The sequence below is a fragment of the Siniperca chuatsi genome, linkage group LG12 (genome assembly GCF_020085105.1).
Source record: "Siniperca chuatsi isolate FFG_IHB_CAS linkage group LG12, ASM2008510v1, whole genome shotgun sequence".
In the NCBI taxonomy this organism is placed as follows: domain Eukaryota; kingdom Metazoa; phylum Chordata; class Actinopteri; order Centrarchiformes; family Sinipercidae; genus Siniperca; species Siniperca chuatsi.
Window position 1 is genome coordinate 10,844,951 of NC_058053.1, and position 22,682 is coordinate 10,867,632.

Genomic DNA, 22,682 nt, shown 5'->3' on the forward strand with positions numbered 1-22,682 from the left:
AAGGAAATGCATTCAACACTTTTGTTAGACCTCAAGGATAGACGCGATGACGCTGAATGTAAACCGGTGTTTAAGGCACCTTTAAGCAAGGCATTGAACTTTTGTTCACTCTTTGTGTGGTCACTTTCTAAGATTAAAGTAATAATAACATTTAAATGAGTATTCAGTATTGTGTATTATATGCCTGCTGTCTTTCTGTTTTTTAGTTGCATTGTAGCGAATGGGTTTTGAATCTTACAATACCCTTAATACGTGTGTTTGTGTCGTTTACCCTGGTAAACAGGGTCCACACTCAGCGTCGCTGTCCGGGGTTCCTGCTACTCGAACAGTGGCTTTGTAGAGGGCGTCACAGTCTTTATGCCGTCTGCAGATCTCATACCTCCCTTTGGAATATTTCCCCTGTTGGCACGGCACACAGGCAAAGTCCTCATCCTTCACACCGTAGCCACAGGTCTGAAAAACACACGCATACACATGCATGCATAAAGATACACACACAAATAAATTAAGTAAATATGATGATTTACAACTGTGCTGTGGACACACACATTCCAACAAGCATGCCCCACACACTTGCAAACACACATCTGTTTCTATCCATGTCTGGCATTACTGTTTTGAAATAACAAAAGAGAAATCTGATTGGTCACAGAGGTCCCTTTGTGTGTGTGTGTTTGTATGTGTGCGTACAGCGTTCCATGCCTGGTGATGTTTAAGATGACCAACTCATCATTCTGTCTTCTAGCATCGATCTCCTCCCATCTCTGCATGTTAATTCCTCACAGTGGGGAGGCTGAACAACAGGCCACACACACACACACAAACACATACTAAAACATACTCTCTCTCTCCTTTTTGCTCTCTCTCTTTCATCTTTCATTTCCCTCTTACTTTCATCTGTCTATTAGCCTATTCCTCTTAGCTTTGGGCTACAGTAGACGGACTATTATAATTTTCCTTCCCTTCTGTTTGACGTCCGTACGTCTCAGTGTGATTGATATAAAACTGCGCTGCGCTATCGGCAGGATCTTGTCTCTTTGGGTTAAAGCTTGCTTTGGATCTTTTGTACACATGATCACCATGGCTCTACTTCTGTTCCTTCACTTAAAGCTGTTCCAGACCGATTGAAAGCGTCTTTCTTTTCAAAGCAAATTTATCGCCTTTTTGAATCTGGCGTATTATATATTTAGCAGGCAGGGAGTTGGAAAAAACCTAGAATTGACAACAAACTGGGAATTTTTTGGCATTTTTACCTTCATTTTGAAACTTGACAGGGAAGGAAAAGAAGGGAAATGAAGGAGGAGAGAGAGATGACATGCTACAAAGGTCCCAAGCAGAATCAAACTGTGGCTATGTTATGCATCATAAAACCACCAGGCCACAAGGTCCCCCCAGGGACCTTATTCTCAATGTCGAGCAGCTTTCACACGTCATGCAAGCTGACTTGAAACTTCACTACCCAATTATTTAATGATTCCTCACCTCACCATCACTTTCATCAATCAATAAAAGTTAGGAAATCGGGAATTATGTCTGACTTCAGTGTTTACGTTCAAGTAAACTAGTACGGAAATGTAATCCAGCTACATCAGAGACAATCTGGATGCAAGATGCACTTTAGAAGCATCCTTGGATGTCTTTATTGTTGTGTGATGTGTCGTGCGCGTAAATGTGTGTGAGCACATGCTTTCTGAAGTCTCTGTTGCGAGGAAGAACCCTATGGTTATCCCATGATTGAAAGGGTGTCAAGAAACACACACACACACATACACACGCAGAGAAAGCTCAGGGGAACAAAATCACACATGAATTACAGACTGTGGCACACAAAGGATCAGACAGACAGGAGAAAGTGCAAAGGGGGCTCTCATCTCACTGATTAAACGTCTTTTTTCTCTCATGTTTCTATCGCTCACAAATGGCCAAATTACTATTTATGACGGAGCTCTGTGCTTATCAGACTGAGCTTCTCATTGCTGTCTCTGTCTCGGACAGTGGTTCACTTGATTTTACAAGTTCAAACACAACACATATTTGGGGATGCTTACCAGAAGCACATGGTAGCTTAGTGAACTCAAGACAGGAAGCAGGGAAGCAGGGAAGCAGGAAAGGAAGGAAAAAGCAAACAAACACAGTTCCAACAATCATGGAATTTTTATGCATCCTAATTTATGGAGCTAAAAGAGACAAGGAGTTAGAGTGTTGTGATTATTCTCAATTTAATGAAGGATGAAACAACAGAGTTCAGTTTGTTGCTTTGTTTTAAGCCATGCTAGCAGCTTGGCTCTTAGAATGACAATGTTGGTCAGTTGGACGGTCAGTCCACCACTTTCGTCCAAACTAAAATACCTCAATCTTTACCAGATGGATTGCAATGATATTTTTTACAGATGTTCATGGTCCCTACAGGATGTATCATAGTGACTTTGGAGATCCCCTGACATTTTCTTCTAGCGCCACCATGAGGTTGGCATTTGTGGTTTTGAGTGAAATGTCTCGACAACTAATGGATGGATTGCCGTGCAATTTAGTACAGACGATCATGTCCGCGTCAGGATGAATTGTAATAACTTTAGTGAGTATCTTTTCATCTGGCGCCTTCATCAAGTCAAATTTTGAATTCGTTCAGTACTTTGGTTTATGACTAAATACCTGCAAAACTACTGAAATTCCCATCAGCCTCAGCTGAACATAATTGTGTTTAGTGCTAATTAGCAAACGTTAGAATGCTAACATGCCGAACCAAGATGGTGACCATAGTAAACATTATACCTGCTAAACATCGGCCTGTTAGCATTGTCATTGTAAGCATGTTAGCATGCTGATGTTAGCATTTAGCTCAAAGCAACGCTGTGTGTAAGTACAGCCTCACAGAGCTGCTAGCATGGCTGTAGACTCTTAGTCTTGTTTATTGAAGTTTCATAAGATCAGATTCTTAAATTCATGCGATTATTCATTCTGGTTGGAAAAACTGTAAATGCCTGTCGACATAATTTAACATTTTAGCTTACTAATGTTTGAGCTATTCAACTTATTCAACTTTCCAAATTAACCTTTCAAGAAACATAACCCTGGCAAGCTAGTTAGATAAACTGGAGTAGGCCTATTTATTGTAATCATTTCTTCTTTCCTTGCACCCGTTGATCCAGTTCTAATACAATGTAATACATATATAGAGCCAAGAAAATCTAACCTTTGCAGCGTCATACTTAAATCAACACATGACCGTATAAAAGTTAAACTGAGAATACTCAAAATACAAATGTTTCTAGCCCCAAATAAATTACAGTGACTATAATTCATTCTGTTCACCCTTGAGTGCAGCTGTCTCTCTTAAGAGGGTGTGGCATCACAGGGTGCCCACTGAAGCGTTTACCTTCACCCTGTTATCTTTGGCTGTCGGCAGACTGACTGACGGAGGCTGAATCACAATGTGACTACTGCAAGTCGTCCACTGTAATGCATGCCTTCACATTGAAGTCAATGAGCGCAATAAACCACAAGAAATTGTTCAATTGAATTTAAGCACTCTTCACTGTGCAGCTATGTGTGCACTTCTCTTTCTGTGTGTGTGTGTGTATTGTGGGTGGTCTGAACAAAAATGACACACACCTGTAGGTTCATAAGGTCAGCTTTCATGCTATTTTATCGATTTTGGATGGTTACAAGTTGATGTTGAACTTGCAGCTTTATCCCAATGCCTTCCCCCAATTCACTGGAATGACTCAAACTGAAATGTACTCAAAAGTATAGGTACATGAAACAGCTACTTAATTACAAACAAGACTGTGACCAAAATTAATGGTTTTCATGTGTGTTTGTGTCTCACCATATGCGGCTCTTGTCCTGGCTGGCACTGAGGGCAGGCCTGGCAACTGTTACTGGTCTGGTTGAAGAATTCGTACTCTCCACAGCTGGAATACTCCGCACTAGCAAACATACAACACACCTGGAGGACAGAGAGAAGGACATACGGGGGAGAGGGAGGAGATGGAAGTGAGACTTTTCATGACATATCAATAACATTTTGTATGTGTGAAAACAAACGTGCTTCTAGCGCCATCGAATAATGGAATTGAGCTGCTCAAGGGCACTTCAACAGTAATTGGTGATGGAGGGACATGATCCAGATTAGTACCAGACCTGCTAAAAAATATGAATAAAGTAATACATAAATGCATTTATGATTAATGAATGCATTAATTATTTCTAAGCACTTATTTCAGCATTTATGTCAGTTGTTTTTAGTTTTTTGTATCCATTTATACATGAATTATTGTAGCTGTTGATTTATTCTTTATTTTAACATTTAAGTGTGTATTTCTGTTGTCCATAGGATATAAAGCATAAATACAGAAAATAATATGTGAATAATAAAATTAATAAATTCAGGAAGACTTTTATTCTAACTTTTTTCCTTTTTAATTTAAATTATTTATTGACAATTAACAAGTCATTTGTCTAAGAAATGTCAAAAAAAGACAAAGTCCTTTTTGCACTAAGATTTGACATCATTCATCCTCTCAATTACATTTTTCATGTGAGAAGTTCGATCAAAATGTCTCTAGTTAAAGCAAGGTTTTCCCATAGATAGCCAGGATAGCATTGATCAGTTGTGGAATAAATACTCTATGTCATCAAACAAACTGCATCATATCTAACACGTCACAGGTGGACTGGTGACTGGAGATTAGCTTGCTGATTTGTCAGTCACATTTTTCATCTATTTTTCCTACGAGACTGGGAAAACTCACACAATCTTGTACATTTGCTTGTTTCTGTTTAAGACATTTAAGAGTTCATTATGATTCACATTCAACATCTGCAACAGCAGCAGAGATAAATGAGTGCATTGGATGATGGCTGATTTATTCATTAAAACCATCTGGCGAAGAATCAACATCATCATTGCCAAAAACCAAACAGCAAAGAAAACAATCATATCCCGACGTCTTCATCTGTGATACTCAGATTAGTGGAGATGATTGTTAGCTGTGTGTGCCCTTGTGTTTATGAGAGAGTTACAATACCAGTATTTGCTTGTGTGCCTATGTATCCTTGTGTGTACGTGTGGTATTGTGTCATTGTGGCTCACTGTAATAAGTAGCAGCTGGTATTTATAGCTTTACCAGCACACTATGTTCTTTTCCAAACAAACTAACTGACTTTTAAAAATCATCTGCAGTCCAGAAAATGATGGAGGCAAAGAAAATGAGTGCATGACTAACTCTCTCCATCTTCTCTCTATTGTTTTAATAATATCTCCCTCACTTTCTCTTCTTCCTCATAACCATCTCATCAGCAGACACAAGACACTGTTTGAGTAAATATACAAATGTATGCTGTACTGTATGTGTATGAGGTGTTTGTATGGAACCCAGTCATCTCAGGCCAAGTAATTTGTTTGTAATTTACACCAGATTCAAAATGAACTGGCACGCCTGATGTACAGTTACTGTAGTGCAAATACAGTTTAACAAACAACAATTTAATGCACTCTCCATATTGAGTCCAAATCTAAAACTTGTAGTTTTCACTTGGTAATAAAGATAAAAAAAAAAACCTAATGAAGGAAGACAAAAATCACAACAGTGGAGTATTCTGGACCAGTGTTTCCTCTCTGCATCTCTCTTAATAGGTGCTATCTTGGTTACATGAGTATTCCAGTGATTTAATGATGCACTTCCACAAAGTTCAGGGACTCACAAGAGGTAGATTTTTAAAAAGAATGGTTAATATTGAAGCATAAGATATCCTGACTTTTAGTCCCTAGTATGGGTTAAGCTCCAAAAACACTGGATCCTACATTTCCCATAATGCCACTCAATAGCATCTTTTTATAAGACCCCTCTTGAATGCACACTTCTTTCAAACCCCACACCTCCAGTTTGTAATGCAGGATTTCTGTTAAAAACTTCATGTACAATTTGGTGGAGTCCCCCTTTACACCTCCAGGCACTAACAAGACAAGCTTCCTATTTTCTTCTATATTTGAATTTCTGACACAGTGACGACCCACTGGAAGCAAAACAATTGTACGACACATCCTCTGCCACTCTTCCTTGTCAGTGTGTCACACAGCTACGGGTCACTGTAGGTATTTAGCAAGCAATGGTTGGAAAGCATTGTGTGCTCTGCAATAATGATCTTCTGCTCCACATTTTTCCGCAGCTGGAAAAACAAACTTCCTGTCACACCAATCTTCGCAGGCCAATTCTACACAACCAGCTATCCCACAATGCTTGAGGAAGCTATTTAGTCAGGTCTATAGAACATAGGAGCGTGCACCTCTGCACATTCACAATGCATCCAGTGGGTCCTTATTGTTATCCCTCACAGATGGCAGAGGAAGTATTCAGATCCTCTACATAAGTAAAAGTATCATTATCACACTGTGAAAATACTCCATTACAAGTAAAAGTCCTGTACTGAAAATGTTAGTTAAGTAAAAGTATTATCAGGAAAATGTACCTAAAGTATCAAAAGTATTGATACTTGTTAAAACATAAGAAAACAAAGAGAAATGTCAATCACAATTACCCAGAGCTCGAAGTGACATCCCCAACCAACAGTCTAAACCTCAAAATGAATCAGTTATCAAAACAGTTGCAGATTAATTTTCTGAGTCATTTGTCATTGTTCTACATTTTCCCCAGAAATGTAGTCTATATAAGTGGTTTCAGAATTAGTGGTAATACATTTCTAATGTCACTACTTGGTGGTGTTGTAAATGGACACCACTGACTTCATCCAAATATCTCTTCCTTCTTTACTAAGTGCTCTAGTGTTAGCCTGCATGTACACATGATGAGAGAAAAACAGAGGAAGGAGGGAGGGTAAGGTGGAGGAGCCTGTTTGGAGCACTGCCAGTGGGTTTCAACATCAAAACAAGCAGAGAATATCTAGATTCCCAGTCAGATTATAAAGATATCTGCTCTCTGAAAAACTTTGAGGTTGACTAATTGGTACAAGTGCCGCATAGTTGTGCAAGCTGCTGGCACATAGCACCACAAGTGTGGATGACGCGGTGCCAAGTGTGGAGCCGATTGTGGCTGCGATCCATACCGACGGACCAATAAGAGTTTCTGAGGATACCAGAAATATGATGATGTTTTCGAAGTTAAGCTACTCCCTGACAATATTTTAAAGAGGGCAAGGAGAAGAAAAGGGAAAGAGGAGGTGAAGCAGAGGAGGACAAGAAAAAACAAAGAGAGTGAGAGTGGAGTGAAAGTGAGGAAATTGAAAAAGGAAAAAGGGAGGACCAAATATAAATTAGTTTGGGATTAGAACTGAATGAAGAAAAGAAACTAACGAATTAGTTAGAGAATTGAAATAGGAGGACAGAGGAAATTAAAGAGGAAGAGAAACAAAGGAAAAGAATAAAAACTTACTAATAATGAGGACAGAAAGATGGACTTCTTCTGACCTCTCCTCTCTGACATGTTTGCCTCTTCTTCCTGGAGATGGAGAAAAAGACAAAGAGAAATGGTCATTCAGTGCAATGCAGACATTAGCTGCGATCAAGCTTCTGCACCAATCTTCACTTACAAAACAGCAAAGTCATGAATCTAAGCATTCCTGCCAACAGTAGTGCTGTCAGTGGGCACGTTGTGTGTGTGTGTGTGTGTGGCCCAGATGAGTTCACTGTCCCGTTACCATCACGTCATCGCCCATAAACATGTAATAGCAGCAGAACAGCCCATGGCATTCCTCTGGCTCATAACTGCTAGCACACATCACCGTTGGCTAACCTCTGCTTCAGTAAAAGATTGGTGATATCACTTAAAAACAAAATGATCTGCCTATTTCTTTGTTTTGTCTCTCTCTCGCACTGGGCTGCCTATTTCTTTGTTTTGTCTCTCTCTCGCACTGGGCTTAAGTTTTTGTCAAAACCCCAAACTTAGTTGAAATGCCAGTTAAGACAGCTTTCAAGTCTGGTTTCACACCTGCGGGTGCTATAGTACTTGTACTACTACTACTACTGCATAAGGGTAGCTTAAGATGCCATTTTTGAGTTCCTCAGATTAATGTAAAATCAAAATGTTCAATATATAAAATAGACATTTGTATTTCAGTTCACAGCTCCACCAAAATGAGGTAAAAGTTGAAAAACATTTAGTACACACATAGTGGCTGTGATAGTGAAGTGGATGTTGGGTAAACAGTCATTAGGAGATCGTGTGTTTGTTTTAACAACCAAGCTGAAATACCCTCTGTCCTGCTGCTGAAAACTGTCTTTAACGACTTTGGCAAGAAAACTAACAAAGTTGTAGAAAGCCCTGAAAGCACCAAGTAAGAGAGGAATGTGTCAAAATGTGCGCTGCTCGCTGGTGTTTGAATGTGCTTTTAATGCTGTTGATAGGAACACTTCATGAAGTCTGTGTGTATTTCTCTCAGTAAGGCATAAATTAACATATATTTGTGTTCGTGTGAGTCCATGTGCCTGTGTGGTAATGTGTAATTGCTTGTTTATTTCTTCGTACATGTGTCTGCAAGATCATGCCTGCGATTGTATTTACTGTGTGTTTGTCCTGCCTTGGTCTGCACTGACTGAGCATGGAGCGTTTGTGTGTCAGTGTGTGTGTGCTTGCGTGAGTGTGTAAATAATGTCGTCATTGTAATTGAAAGGATATGTGTTGGCTGAGGTCCTCTGCAAAGAATCACCTCTTAGGCCGTGTTTGAATAGAAACGATGAGTCCAGGATCGCTCATCCAAGGGCTCAGAGCAACTTGCAAACAAAACAACAGAAAAACAAAATAATGTACAGCGTGCTCTGATGTTTGCTCTGTTTAAATCTGAGAAGCACCCGATTTAGACATTGCTAGAAGATGTGCGGAGAACCCCTTTTCACTTGAAGCGGCCTTGTTGCTTTGCTGACTGTTTACTTGACTCACCCACACCAAGGATTCTGCTCTGTTTTCTTTTAATGTCTCTAAAATAAAAAAAACTAACACAGCACAAGCAACTTGCATGCTTCATTAAACAGCAACATGTTCATTTCAACGGCCACACTATGAATCATGTAATTTTTACTATACATCACATTTTCCCAAGGTTTTTAATCCTTTTTTTTTCAAATCTGTTTTCCCTATCTTGCAGGATGAAATCATTGTGTGTGTGTGTGTGTGTGTGTGTGTGTGTGTGGTCTCTGACAGGGTGGCAGTACAGATGACAGCATGCTGACTGAATGCTGCTTCTGTCAGCTTCCTGAAACTCGGAGGCTTCCACAAATACTGTGGAGCTGCTGGATGTTAAATGACTCTCTCCAATTACAATTTGCTTCTAATCTACAAGTAATTACAAGGTTACATTTCACATTTTGAACTAACACCACCATATCAGTGTCAATAAGGCCTAGGGAAACAAATGCACAATCCTTTGATCAACTCAGCAAGTGGATAAATTAATTTTCTGGCCATTTAGATCAAATAGAAAACTATAAGTCACTGTTCCAGACAGTTTTGTAAAGATGAATAAGAGACATGGAAATGAGAAATGGATACTATCAACCACACCAAAAACATAAAAGGAAAAAAAATGTTATTGGAAAGTATTTATTACAAACCCATATTTCAAATCCACTTTTTCCCATCTACCAAGGTAAAATTTATTTCCACAGCTAAATAAGATTTTAAGACATATTTATGTACATTTAATTAGTAAGCATGGCAAGCCCATACACTATCAGTGGTGGAGTTATAGCATGCACTCATACACACACACATACTGTAGATATACACAAACACACCTTTAATTACTGTTATTAAGTACATTTCTCATGGAGTCTCTTTGAGTGTTAATTACTAGATATGAATGAAAGAAAGATGCAGGTAGATGTATAAATGTGTATACAGATACTTTTCTTGGATCTACGTCTTCCATTCATGCCATGGAAAATTGATGTCTGATTTCCCGGTTTTACAGGGGACATTGTGACACCCTAAACCTCGCTGATAACACACCCGCATCACATCGACTCACACACACAGTCCTGAATTAAATACATATTGACATTATGCTCAAACTGATACAAAAAGACAAACTGACAACCTTTTACTGGGATTACTTTTAACTCATATGGGGCCATTTGTGGCTCGATGCTACAGTTAGCTGATTTTTTTATTTCGACATTCAATGACCAATTCTTTTCTCTTTTTTATTATTTCCAACAATCAACATTAAAATAAAATATTTTGTCAGGGGAAACTTAAAATCTCCAATCCTGGTTTGAATCCTGGGTATTTAACCTGCATTTGTAATAAGGAATATTGAACAGAATAGTGTGTGACCTGATGTCAGTTCATATTGTTCCATAGATACCCTTTGTGGTGTGGATGAGTTCTGCTGTACTAAAGTACGTAATCAATAAATAACTGACATGTCAAAAAAGGTGTATTCATGAAAAAAATTGTTTATGTTTTGTTGCGAGAGTAGTGTGATGTTCTTACAGCACAGCAAGAAGTATGGCTGTGGAGGTCTGCGTGGCAGATAGGTGTTCTAGTATTTGACCTCTTTGTGACAAGCACTGGTTTGCATTAACCATGAAGGCAATCACTCCCTAACCTTTACCAAATAGGTTTAGCTACCTAAACCTAACCATACCTTAACCTTGGGGGGGGGGGGTTATTTTGATTGATGTGCCCTAAGGTCAGATCACTTCAATTCAACACATTAAAAGCTGAACTTTAAATCCACCTGAAGCTGTCGGAAGCATCAAAGTGTGTGTGTGTGTGTGTTTGAGAGAGAGAGAGAGGAAGAAGCCGCCATTATCTGCTATCTGAGGCCAAAATCTGTCTGTCTGGCTCCAAACCTCTGATTTCACTCTTCCATGTTGCAGACTTGAGAGAAAAACCTTCTGATCTTCAATGATGGCTAATTCCCCAACCCAGAGGGTTTGATCTTGCTTAATTACAGCTTCCACACACACACACACACACAAACACACATTAACAGATACATACTGTATATGGCCTATAAATACGAGTTGGCTTCTGAGGGCACAATAGGCTTAATTGCACAAGTCCTTGTGGTAATACCACAACCGGTGTGTGTGTGTGTGTGTGTGTTTGTGTCGCTGCTTCAGACATAAAAGGGTAGATAGAACTTTTTTTTAATCAGGAAATGACGAACTGCCAAATGGCTGTGGTCTCCTCAAGGCTACTCATTATGGGGTTAAAGTGATACACACACACACATACCAACACCGCTGTGTTTGAAGACTCTCTGTGTCTTCTGACACTCGGTTCTACATCTTTCTACCCTCTCTGTGTCTCTCTAACCCTCGTTCACTCTGTCGGGGCAGGTCTGAGATGAAAGTCAGCCCGAGTCTTTTGCACCCCGAGGGTATTAAACTTCTAACGACCACATAATCTCTGATAAATAACCCTTCTGTCTTTAGCTGTGTCATTACCAGGTAGAGTCTATGCAGGTTATTGTGGCACCAGTAGAACACAGCGAATGTACTGGGCAGCTCCCAGTATGAGCATGTGAATTAAAGGCACAGTGTTGCTGAGGAAAAGAAGCTGACTTTTTTTCTGGACAAATAAATTTTAAAGCCTTATTATTTTGCAATGTTTGCTGGACTGAATAACATTTTTTGCAACCTCCCTCTCTCCCTCCCTTCATTAGCTGTCTTCAACTCTGTTTTTCATTTGGTCGCATTTGATTGCTGTTTTTGTCAGCGGAGGAAATCCAATATGAAATTCCACATAACTATGGGAAGACAATTTACTCTGCTTCATTAAAAAAATGCACAATAACAAACCCATTGACCCCAAAAAATTCATACAATGCAATTCAATCAGACCTAAAAGACATTTTTCACCAAAGCTCCCTGGCCTACAGTGACAAGTATAATGCCTTAATATCATTAAAAATCCAGTACAGAACTTCAAAGCAGAATTAAGTCTGTATTGATATGGACTGCAGCTAAATATGACAGCCAAATGTGATGGAGTGAAAGTCATTATGGGGATGTTTAGACCCTGTAGGTGAAAGGAGGGGTTGCCATATGGAAATTCCCATAGATCAGCTCATACAAACACATGTACATTAAGCAGACAGGGACTTCCTCCCTCCTGTTAATTCTCTACACTCTTCCTCCCATTTTTTGACAGTCGGAGCAGGCATCCTCCCATAACTGCCAGTCAGTCTTTTGTTATTCATCCTTGTGTTTGTATTCTTTGTGGTAATGCTTTAGACCTTACTGTGTAAGCACATTATGTGTGTTCATTTCTATAAACAGAGCTTTAAACACTGTGAAAACTAAGACTGCCCCAAGACTAAGACCATTGTAGGTGATTAGTTGTTTCTTATGGGAAATGGGTTATTCATCATTGGTCATTACTTTAAAATAATAGCCACATCTCTAGCACCACAGTCACACTGACAAATATACTTTGGTCTTGAATCAGCAGTAGATATTTACTGCATGATTAGTCAGTGATAAGTCAGTTTTCCCCCTTTTTCTACCCAGAATGAAAGTCCAAGTCCCTATGCACTGCAGTCTTTGTCATCGCTAACTCTGCCTTTGGACTTGGGAGGGCTGCAGTGTAACATTTGGGAGATGCGCAATATCGCCAAGATCCCACTCCGCTCCATGTGGAGCCCACGACCGACCAGTAGCAGTCGAGTCAAGTTCAATGGAACGCACAACCGAGCCATATGGGCTGCTACTTGGAGATTAACTGAGATGTTTGGTACTTACACTTATTTTAGCTTTTATACGTTATATCCACTTGCTTAGTACTTCTATTCTCAAGTGTCTATCAACGTGATAGTGAGCAGCTATAACGAAAGAGTTTCCTCTCGGGGATCAATAAAGTATTTCTGATTCTGATTTCTGACATGCAGTTACTGTAGACCCAGCCGGTTTCAAGATTAAAAACATCACATAAATATGATCTAACAACATGTAATTTATTGTTACGAACGTGAGCTAATGCTTGTGATAAGTCCAGTTTCTACAACCTTTGACTTAAACCTTAGAAAAGGTTTCAGTCATAGTCATCTGGACACGGATTGTGAAAATGGTAAGAGTAGCTTAAATTTCTGAGTTCTCAGACCATTTTCACAATTGAGAATGACTTCCGGATGGGAGCCGAAACGTCTTGATTTCGAAAACAGTGTCCAGATGACTACGACTGAAACCTTTTCTACGTTTCTACCTTCATGTCATTCAGTACCATCACCAATGGATTGTGTGGGACACTGCTTTTCACCATCAGTGTTTAAGGATATTCATTATGCCAGTTGATAGTGACTTCCTGCCTAAATAAGTAATAGGCCAATCAGCAGCAAGGGAACTAAGCCAAGAAGCAAACCAATAAAGAAGATAAAGAATGAGGTTAGGGGATGGTTTGTGGGCTCTTCCATAGCACTTAATTTCTGATGACAATTAAATCAGCAGCATGTGGATCCAGGGGTCTCTGTCATCCTGGTTTTGGTATTTCTAAAAGGAAAATCTGTTTTCCATTGAAATCCTTCTCTTTCTTCTCTTACTTGTTTTTTTTCTTTCAAGCAGCCACCTCCCTGTCTGTTTATCTGATATATTTTAAATCTAATGATCCATAAACATATACTATAAATGCTTGTTATACAAATAAAATTGTACACGTTAAGGCTGGACTGCTCGTGCTGATATTGTTTGACTGAAGCTGCTGGTAGCTGATGATTGTTGCCAATACATGATAGCTTTGGCCACTGACACTGTCTGATGTGAAACTCTAAATAAAATATAATTTTGGCCCCATACATCAGCTAACCAAGATATCGACCTAACCCTACCATAAACACACTCTCACACACTTGCACACATATTCCCTTTGCTTCCAGGCCATAAACACGTTAAGTTAATCAATGCTCTGCTGAGGAGCTCTATCCCTTAAAAAGCCAATTATTTTATCCTTTTACAGACCAGAGCTCAACCTGCCAAATCCAAGCAAGATCTCAAACATATTACTCATGCACACAACACACCAAATCCTGCTGTTTTCCAGCCAACCAAGCAGCGAGTATATCACACTCACCATCTTTGAGCCCCTGACAGAAGACGAGCTAGTCATCATTAGCTTCACTTAAAATGAAGCAGATGTCTGTCTAAAGAAAATTCTCCAACTATTATAGAACGTAGATCGTAAGCATCATATAACAACTTCCCACTTCATTGGGCCTGCACATGTGAGTACTAAGTGTACAACTTCACACTAACTAAACCAAACAAAAACTAGCTTCGACAGTAGCAAATACAAATCTAGCTAGCGGTTAAGCAGCAAAAAGTGCCACAATGAAAATAAATGCTGGGATATAGATCCCAAATACTGTATAATATATAAAGGTTAATGATCTGATTTCTCACAGGTAATAAAACTTCCACCTAATGGGTTTGTAGATAAAACATGAAGCAGAAAACCACTAAGATTGTGGATTTCCCCACTATCAAGTTCCTGCAGTCTGTCATTTAAACCTCCACCAGCTCTGGTAAAAAAAATTAAAAAAAAAACTCTGACAAGACTAATTTTAGCATATATATTTTATCTCTACCCTGGATGATTGCGCCTCTGTTTCTGTCTTCTTTGTTATGTTTCATGTTAGGTTTTAGATCTATGATAAAGGCCTTAAACAAATAGAGCCCCCTCAAAGTGAATGCTAACTCTGTAATAGTCAATTATGATGGATGAGGATATTATAATCAGAGAAACTCTTCTTCTTACAATAGTCTAAAATCATCAGGAAAAGAAATCAGACAATTTCATTCAGTAAAATACCATGTCATTAATTGTACAGCGGCCATAATTATCTACCTGCGCTTCTAATAATCTGCCTGAAAAGCATCAAAACACACCTCAGTGCAAGTGTTTCTGAATGTTCTGCTCTGACATTCAATAATAATTCCAAGTGTGTGTTCAAGAATTTGGCCAATCCACTGTCAATCCAGTTTTAAGTAATTATAAGTGCCCCTGTCTGTCTTTTCCCCCAGAAGTGAACTATGAAGGAGGAATGTGCTGTTGGCATTTTGTCTCTTTTCTATGATTTGGAGGCAGCTGGAGAGTAAATAGGTGGCGGCAGGGCTGTCAAATTAGACCAACCGCTTTCACCTTCAGCTAAATCAGACCATGAGTCTGTCTCAAAACTTCTCTACACAGAACTCACTGATTGGAAGAAGATTTAAAAACAAAGAGACAACACTAATAGTTGCAATGTACATGAATCAGTATGATCACATTTCTGCAATCCAGGCTCACACACTTGTATACTGACATGTTTGCAAATGTTCATTCCCGTTCTCCTTGCACTTTTCAAGGTTCGTACGTCTTCATCAGTGCTAAAGGAAGTCAAACTCACTGAATAAAGTAGCCATCAAGTCTCAACTATCAGGAACTAAATGAGCCAGAAAAAGATAGGTCTAATTTGCAACATGATTACCGTCTAAGTTTGATGTGAAAATAAACCCATGATTAAAGTGATTTCCAACTTTGGAGACAGATGCAAACCTCAGACAACAGCTGGCCCTCGTCTGCTGACTAAATATCCATTTACTCCAATCCCATCCAGCATCATGGTTTATCAATGTGAACTGTATTTTTACAGGAGTGTCAAAACATGTTTTGCAGCAACTTGAAATTCCACTGACAAATCAGACTACAATACTACTGTAACTGGGACACACAAGAGTTGATGGATCAAATGTCATCTACAGAAGAAAGACTGTGAGTCACTTAAACATATGCCATTAATGACTTGAAGGAATACCTCATGGAAAGACTTCATATAAATACTTAGTGTGCAGATTGTTTAAGCAGCAGAAAAACACACCTCCAATAACATTAATTCTGAGTTACATACATGGCCAGAGCACTAAATTAAACAAAATTAAATGTGTGTGTTTCTGTACGTGCACGTCTGTGCGTGTCTGTTTGTGTGTGTGCTGTTTCTTCATCTGTCTTCATCTTTAGATTGCTTTAATTACAGCCTTACTGTCAGCTTCCCACTTGGTGCGCAGGAAAAACAAACTCTTAGGGCACATGAAAAGAAGTCTCTCTCTCACACACACACACACTCTCTCTCTCTCTCTCTCTCTCTCTCTCTCTCTCTCTCTCTCTCTCTCTCTCTCTCTTGTAACAGCTCCAGTCAGTCAGTAGGCTCTTTGATTCTTTGCCTGCCGGTGATCTGTCTTTCATCGTCTCCTCTCCCTGATCCCTTGTTCCCCTCTTTAGCTCTGCTGGGGCAGAACATCTCTCTCCCTGTCTCCGTCTCTGTTTATTTTGCAGTGGCTGTAGGTGGGAAGCCTAATCTGCAACCAGGAATTCATGTGTATGTATTATTGCGTCCCTCTAACTATGCTACTATAAAGGGCCTGCAAAACAATGCCATCCTCTCAACTAAAAAGTTCTATATATTAGGATAAACATGTCTTTTGGGCATATGTCTATTGTTTCTAGACAATACAGTACAGTAACGGACCATTAAAGTGAGTACAAAACACTCCAGATCAGCAGCCTTTTAGGAACCACACTGACTTATCTGATTACCACACAAGAATACTGCCACAGTTCTGATAGAAATGATCTTAATCAAAGATGGTTACTGTTGAAACTTTGGTTTTAAGTCAAATAAAATAGCACTGTATCTGCATTGTTCATTTCTGTTGGTTTCAAGTTGTCAGCATTGCAATAATAAACTGTAGGCGAGATCGGAGGAATCTTCAAAACGTAAAATCCTCGTCAACACATTGAAAAAGTCAAGAGTTGAGAATTTATCTGCTTATTTAGAGGGTTGAAATATGCAAACCAACAGAAGAGGTCATGTCTACTTCTGGTAATGCGTATTTTCACCTGCCACCATGAGCAACACCGGGAGGACATAATACGGATCACCCCAGATCCTGCACCCATCCGCACAGGTTCCCACGACCAACAACATAATCCCTCAACAGCTTCCCACCTGCCAATTGTCTCACCAACCGAGCCAGAAACACCACAGTATGGGATTAAACCTGCCAAGCTGTGGAAGAGTTGTTTCTTTAAGCACCTGCCAGCACACAACAATCTGGCTTCATCTTAAGGCAAAAAACTCTCATGTATTTTTGCGTATTCTATAAACTATGATTTTCAAGATCTCACTCAGTATTTCTGTTTTTCCACAATGTAAGACATGACCTGCCAGATCTCCCTCCACACATTCCGTATAGAAGATATTGATGGATGACTAACTGAAATAGGTTCCCCTTATGGAGGACTCTTAAGTAGATACAAATTAGACCACAAACCCCAATTTGATTAAACTTGCTCCCTGGAGCCGACATGGAGAGGTTTCAACTGTTGATTTAGTATTGGTTTGTTGAACTGTCTGCACCGGCGCATGGGGAAATAATAGTGGTGAGAGTGAAACCTATGATTAGAAAAGTGTTTTGCTCTTATGTTGCTTTGCTGGGATTATTGCATGTAAATTAAAATATAATGAAATGCAGCTACCTCTCATATTGCTGGGGACCCCTTGGAAGCCCCTCAGGGAGTCCTGAGGATTCACTGCCTTATTCTAAATTACCTTGTCCGTCCTGGTGACTGTGAGTTGTGCGGCAATAATTAGTGACGGAGCCTGGGGAGACGGGTTGTGATGGGAAATGATTTAGAACACAATAAGGTGGGGTAAACTGTCAGAAGAAGCCTTTTGTTTCCTCTTTTAAGAACAGTGTGCATTGGGTTGGGCCGTGTGCACTATTAGTGTTGAGCACATGCAGATCCTCAGCATACAGAATAAAGATTATAGATTCAGTTTATTGCCGGTATTTCATTAGTGGATTATTTTTGTTGATTTCAGAATAATTGTCAGGGTAAAATCCAACTGATAGAGGTAAAAAGCCTTATAAATTAACACACATTAACACTTATTTTCCAGTGCTTTTAATTAAATATAGGCTACTTAAATATGGATACATTATTAATACTTCATGTCTATCAATTAATTAGGATACTTCATGTCTATTTTCTGCATACATACATAAGTACAACACTATCTTTTGTTTCATTAAACTGTCACTTTACTATAATGCAAAAACTTTTTTTTCTATTCAAAATAACAATGTACATTTTGTGAGCTACTCTTTGTTTTACTAGTACAACTTTTATTCTAAGTCTGACTTGAGTACTTCAGTATTTGAGTGGAGTCTTTTTGTACTTTTTCCAGGTAAAAATAAATGTCAGTATCCCTGTAGGGATGAAGCTGATGCTGACATGTATATTTCTTTAGAATTATCTTCTACTGGATCGCTAGATTATCCCTATAAATCTAAAAGTCTTACATTCTCATAGATAATTATAACAATCCTATACATTATATAAAATGTAAAGCATTACTTTACTTGCACATGGTCCTGGTTCTGGTAAGGCAGTTTGGATAAAAGCCTCCACCATACAGTTTTGCCATAATTTAAATGTAGTAACCAAATGAGCTGAAATAACTTCACTTCCATATGTAAACTCTGTCTGACGTGTTTAGTAGAATTTCGTTTTAGATGTGTGAAGCATTATGAAACGTTCAACCCTAACAGGCCCCCTGAGCTCTATAAATTTCTCGACGGGGGGGGAAATGGATATGCTGTGGGGATTGGAATCAGCTGTGACATAAATCTCACCAATAACTTTCACAAGAAAAACAAAAGAATACTTTTCCTTTCTATGATATCACTCCAAAATAAATAGGGTCATTGTGTGAATTCTAGTACCGAGCAGCATTAAGCGACAGAGCGGCGAGTAAGTAAACAAATCATCAGGACGATCATGACTACAGGCGCTGGCTTTGTTAGTTTTTCTGCCTTCATCCCTTTAATCCTCAGAAACCATATGAACTTCTTTTGAAGATGAGTTACACTCCCTCCCCTGCCTCTTCTCTCTGTCTCCTTCGCCTTTCTACCTGTGAACATGAAAGATTCAATGGCAGCGGAGACGCACTGTGCTGGGGGCTGCAGGGGGAGAGAGACACGCAGATAGGGGGGGGACGGATTGATTTCCACCTCCAGCAGCTACAGTTCAAAGCAAGCCAGCAGACTTCAGAGGCTCGGCAGGACCCGGCTTGTCCCCAGCCGGGCCGAGCTGCCTGTCTGCGGGCAGGACTTCCCCCGGGGGCCCCGGAGCCCGGGACAGTCAGGCGGCACCAAGAAAACAATTATGCAGACGGAGGAGAAAGGTGTGCAAAGTCACAAAACACACATTGTCATAGGCAAACACATCGTATAGGCCTACTGTAAGAGTGGTATGGCTTATTTAGCAGCATTAAAATGATTTATTATGAATTAATTAATTAATTACCCAAACCACTCTGCTAGCCTGGGCTACTGCATGGTTTAATATTCTATTCGCATGGACCAAAATCATCACAACAGAATAAAGTCAGTGTTTAGGATTCAAAACTCATAGCCTTGTCAAAAAGCAATTCAGGCCTACACTGTGAAGCTAGTGATGTGAGAAACAATCTCGTTTGTCTTCCACCTTCCAACCTTTGCACCAACACGTACAGTACCTTTCGCATACTTCAGAATGTATTAGGGAATATGCTTGTTACACACAGACTGTACTCAAAAATGTATTTCATGTAGATTACATTATGCAAATTGGCCTCCAACTCCTCCAATCTCATGCACTTGACAACATATCTGCATTTTTAGCCTGAGATACTCTGGCCAGTCGGAATCAGCCTGTCAAAATAAATAGGATGACATCTAAATGTAGAAAAGCAGTGCTTGGGGTGTCTCAAAACTGCAATTATAAACTTCTTTTTCTTTTGACATGCATCAGCATTGTTTCTGTCCTAAAGCCTACATTTCCTACAGCATAAAAGAATAATAATTCATAGGCCTACTTATTTTTCTTAGAGGTAAAATAGCACTAAAGCACATGTTGGTTTGCCATAATAAGTGTTGCTCAGGAATTTCCCCGAAGTCTTGCAGCAATCCGTCCTTGCATTCCTGAGAGCGGAGCTGCTCAGACGTCTTACCTGGAGCTCGGAGAGGGGGGCACGATGGTCTGGTTTCTCCGCTGCACTGCGGGATCTGCTGGCGGGCGATCAGTCCTGGTGATCGGTGATTAATCTCTAGCGTGGTGTCGGATAAGCATCGCCGAGGGACTGGCTGTCTACGAGTTTTTACTCCACACAGTCCAAGTTGTGTCTCAGCCTCCACTTTCGTGCATGTCGGTGTGTCTGCAGGCTCCTCCTTGATGAGAAAAAAGTGAGAAGTTTTCTCCTCCCTGAATGAGAAATAGATTAACGCGCCTCAGGTAGACTCTCGGCGGGGACAATTAACATGCTGCAGGATACAACTCAACTCCGCCATCTAGTGTTCGCAGGCGTGTAGTTGCAGCACCATGGAAGCGGCTAACCTCTGAAAACAAGCCAGTGATCATCATAAGGAACTTCCAAGATGAACACAAATCAGTTATAGGCCTACTTTGCACTTACTGTATACCTTTACAATAATATATGCAAAAATAAATTTTATTGAACGCATCACAAGTTTCAAAATTGCTTGTTCTTTTGGTCAAAATCCAAAGGTATTCATTTTATTGTAATTTAAGACAAAGAAAAGAGGCAAAACTTCACATTTGAGACACTGAAACCAGTGAATTATATATTATATATGATGAATGTACTGTTTATAATGCATATGATGACAATAAAGTTATACCATTACAGCTACCATTACTATTACTGCTACTATTATTGCTACTATTGCTTACACAATACTACTGATATTGCCACTACGACTACCTCTACTTCTGTTTCTACTACTACGACTCCCACAACAATTTACTACTACTACTATTTCACTTCACTTTAATGGCCACACAGCCAGAGTTGGTGCAATTTGTGTTTGGTACAGCATGGTAAAAACGCTCAGTATGCAGTGTCAGCAGCACAACGTATAGGCAGACATGTAACATATATAAATAATAACCACAATATTCAAAGGACAGAGAAAAGTTGCATATTACTATTACTGACAATACTTCAACTATCACCATTAAAGTACTTTACATGAAGCCCACCCCACACACACAAACACCTTGTTTCAGATGATAAAAATGTCTTTGAAACAGAAGCTATAAATTAGTTTGAGTGTGTCTGTGTTTGTGTGTGTGTGATGTGGATGACTGGTGCCTGTTGTCTGATTTGGACTAAAGCTTGGACTTTAGTCTTCCTCTCCTCCTCCTCCCCTTTTCCGCTGCTTCTCCTTTTCTCAGCCACAGGAAGGGTGAGATAAAAGAGGGGCTTTGAAAACACTGGGAGTCCTGTAATTACTTACTCTCCCTCTCTGTCTCTGTCTTTCCCTCTGTCCCCATTTTTGCATTTCTCTTTATCCCCATATTCTTTCTCTTTCTTGGTCACTCTGTCTTTATTCTTTCTCTTTCTCTGTCCCTCTCTCAGTCTGTTTCCTTCTCTCTTTCTCCATTCTCCTCTCTCTTTTCTTTCTTCTCTCTGTCTCCGTCCTTCTTGTAGAGGCTCATTGATGTCGATCCAGGGGCTTCCTGACTGAAAAGGAGGATGTGAGGAGAAGAGATTAGATGACAAGAGGATAAAGAGAGGATGAGGAGAGGATAACAAGAAGAGTGATGAGTTCTGCTGAGAGAATGATGGCTGCTCTGTCAGAACGGACAAAAACACATATTAAGCGAAACCTGTATTTACTATGATGGATGTTGTGACACAAAAACGCATGCAACTGACTCTGCATAAGGTGAAATGGGGTATAACGAGATAGAATATGTTGAGATAATGCGACGTATACAATATATGAGAAAATACAATGAGACAAGCTGAGATACATGAGGCATAATGTGACAAAAAAGTTGAAACAAGATCAGATATGATGAGATGTGGGATTATGTGATATAGCAACATAACAGAAAATGGTATAAGATTGCATATTCCTCACATACTGCATGATCCCTGTGGGGAAATGTGGTTCTTGCAGCATTAAATAGTAGGATATAGCAAAGAAACAAACAGTATAGGCCTATATAACAAATACAGAATGTAATACATCTGATAATGAAAACAAAACATATGAAAAACAGCATTTATGATGCCAGCAATAAGGCCATTGTGAAGATTATTCATTTAATAAACCATCTTGTTAATTGTTGTTTTGCAGCCCATGGGCCGTATAGACACATATCGATATTGTTCATTTACTTAACTATTTTTTTCTCTCAGCACTAATATTATAATATGGAAAGCCGTGACTTTACGTGACATTAATATTTCTAGCTTACCCAATATTTTGTCTTCATTTTCTGTCTTCCTGTTTTACTTATTTATTTAATGGCTCTGCTTTTATTAAATTGTGCTAAACACATAAGGTTTGGAGTTAAGATTACTTAGTCCATGAATGAATGTAATCATTGGTGGAATATATTTTGAGTCTCTACAAAGTCTTAAGGTCAACCTGCATTAATGTTGGAGATCAGAGTTTTAGTAATATAGTACAGCAGCTGTCACAGACTGGCTATCCTGTTTTAATGACCCAGCACCACATCAAAGTACTGTAGCTCAGAGAAGATAGCAGTCAGTGGAGGCCTAATTTGCTGCTTGGTATAATGAAGTTACGGTAACTTTAATTTGCAGCAAAATCATTAAAAACAAACTTCCTCATGCTTTTTATGTGCCCCAAGGAGGCTTGAACTCTGAAA

At 39.4% G+C, this 22,682-nt stretch overlaps 1 protein-coding gene across 3 annotated transcripts in view; it reads right to left on the minus strand.

Moving 5' to 3' along the window:
• The window catches only part of edar (ectodysplasin A receptor), a 42,363-nt gene that overhangs the window by 16,132 nt on the left and 3,549 nt on the right, over positions 1-22,682 (minus strand). For 2 of the 3 annotated variants that reach the window (XM_044216511.1, XM_044216513.1), the window contains exons 2-5: positions 19,990-20,206; positions 7,392-7,457; positions 3,830-3,949; positions 272-453 (exon numbers count right to left, since the gene is read on the minus strand). In XM_044216511.1, coding sequence (XP_044072446.1) covers positions 272-453; positions 3,830-3,949; positions 7,392-7,442 — 353 coding nt within the window. In that variant the 5' untranslated portion in view covers positions 7,443-7,457; positions 19,990-20,206. Of the gene's footprint in view, positions 1-271; positions 454-3,829; positions 3,950-7,391; positions 7,458-7,548; positions 7,624-19,989; positions 20,207-22,682 lie in introns of those variants that run through there. The other variant, XM_044216512.1, reaches the window with a different exon arrangement.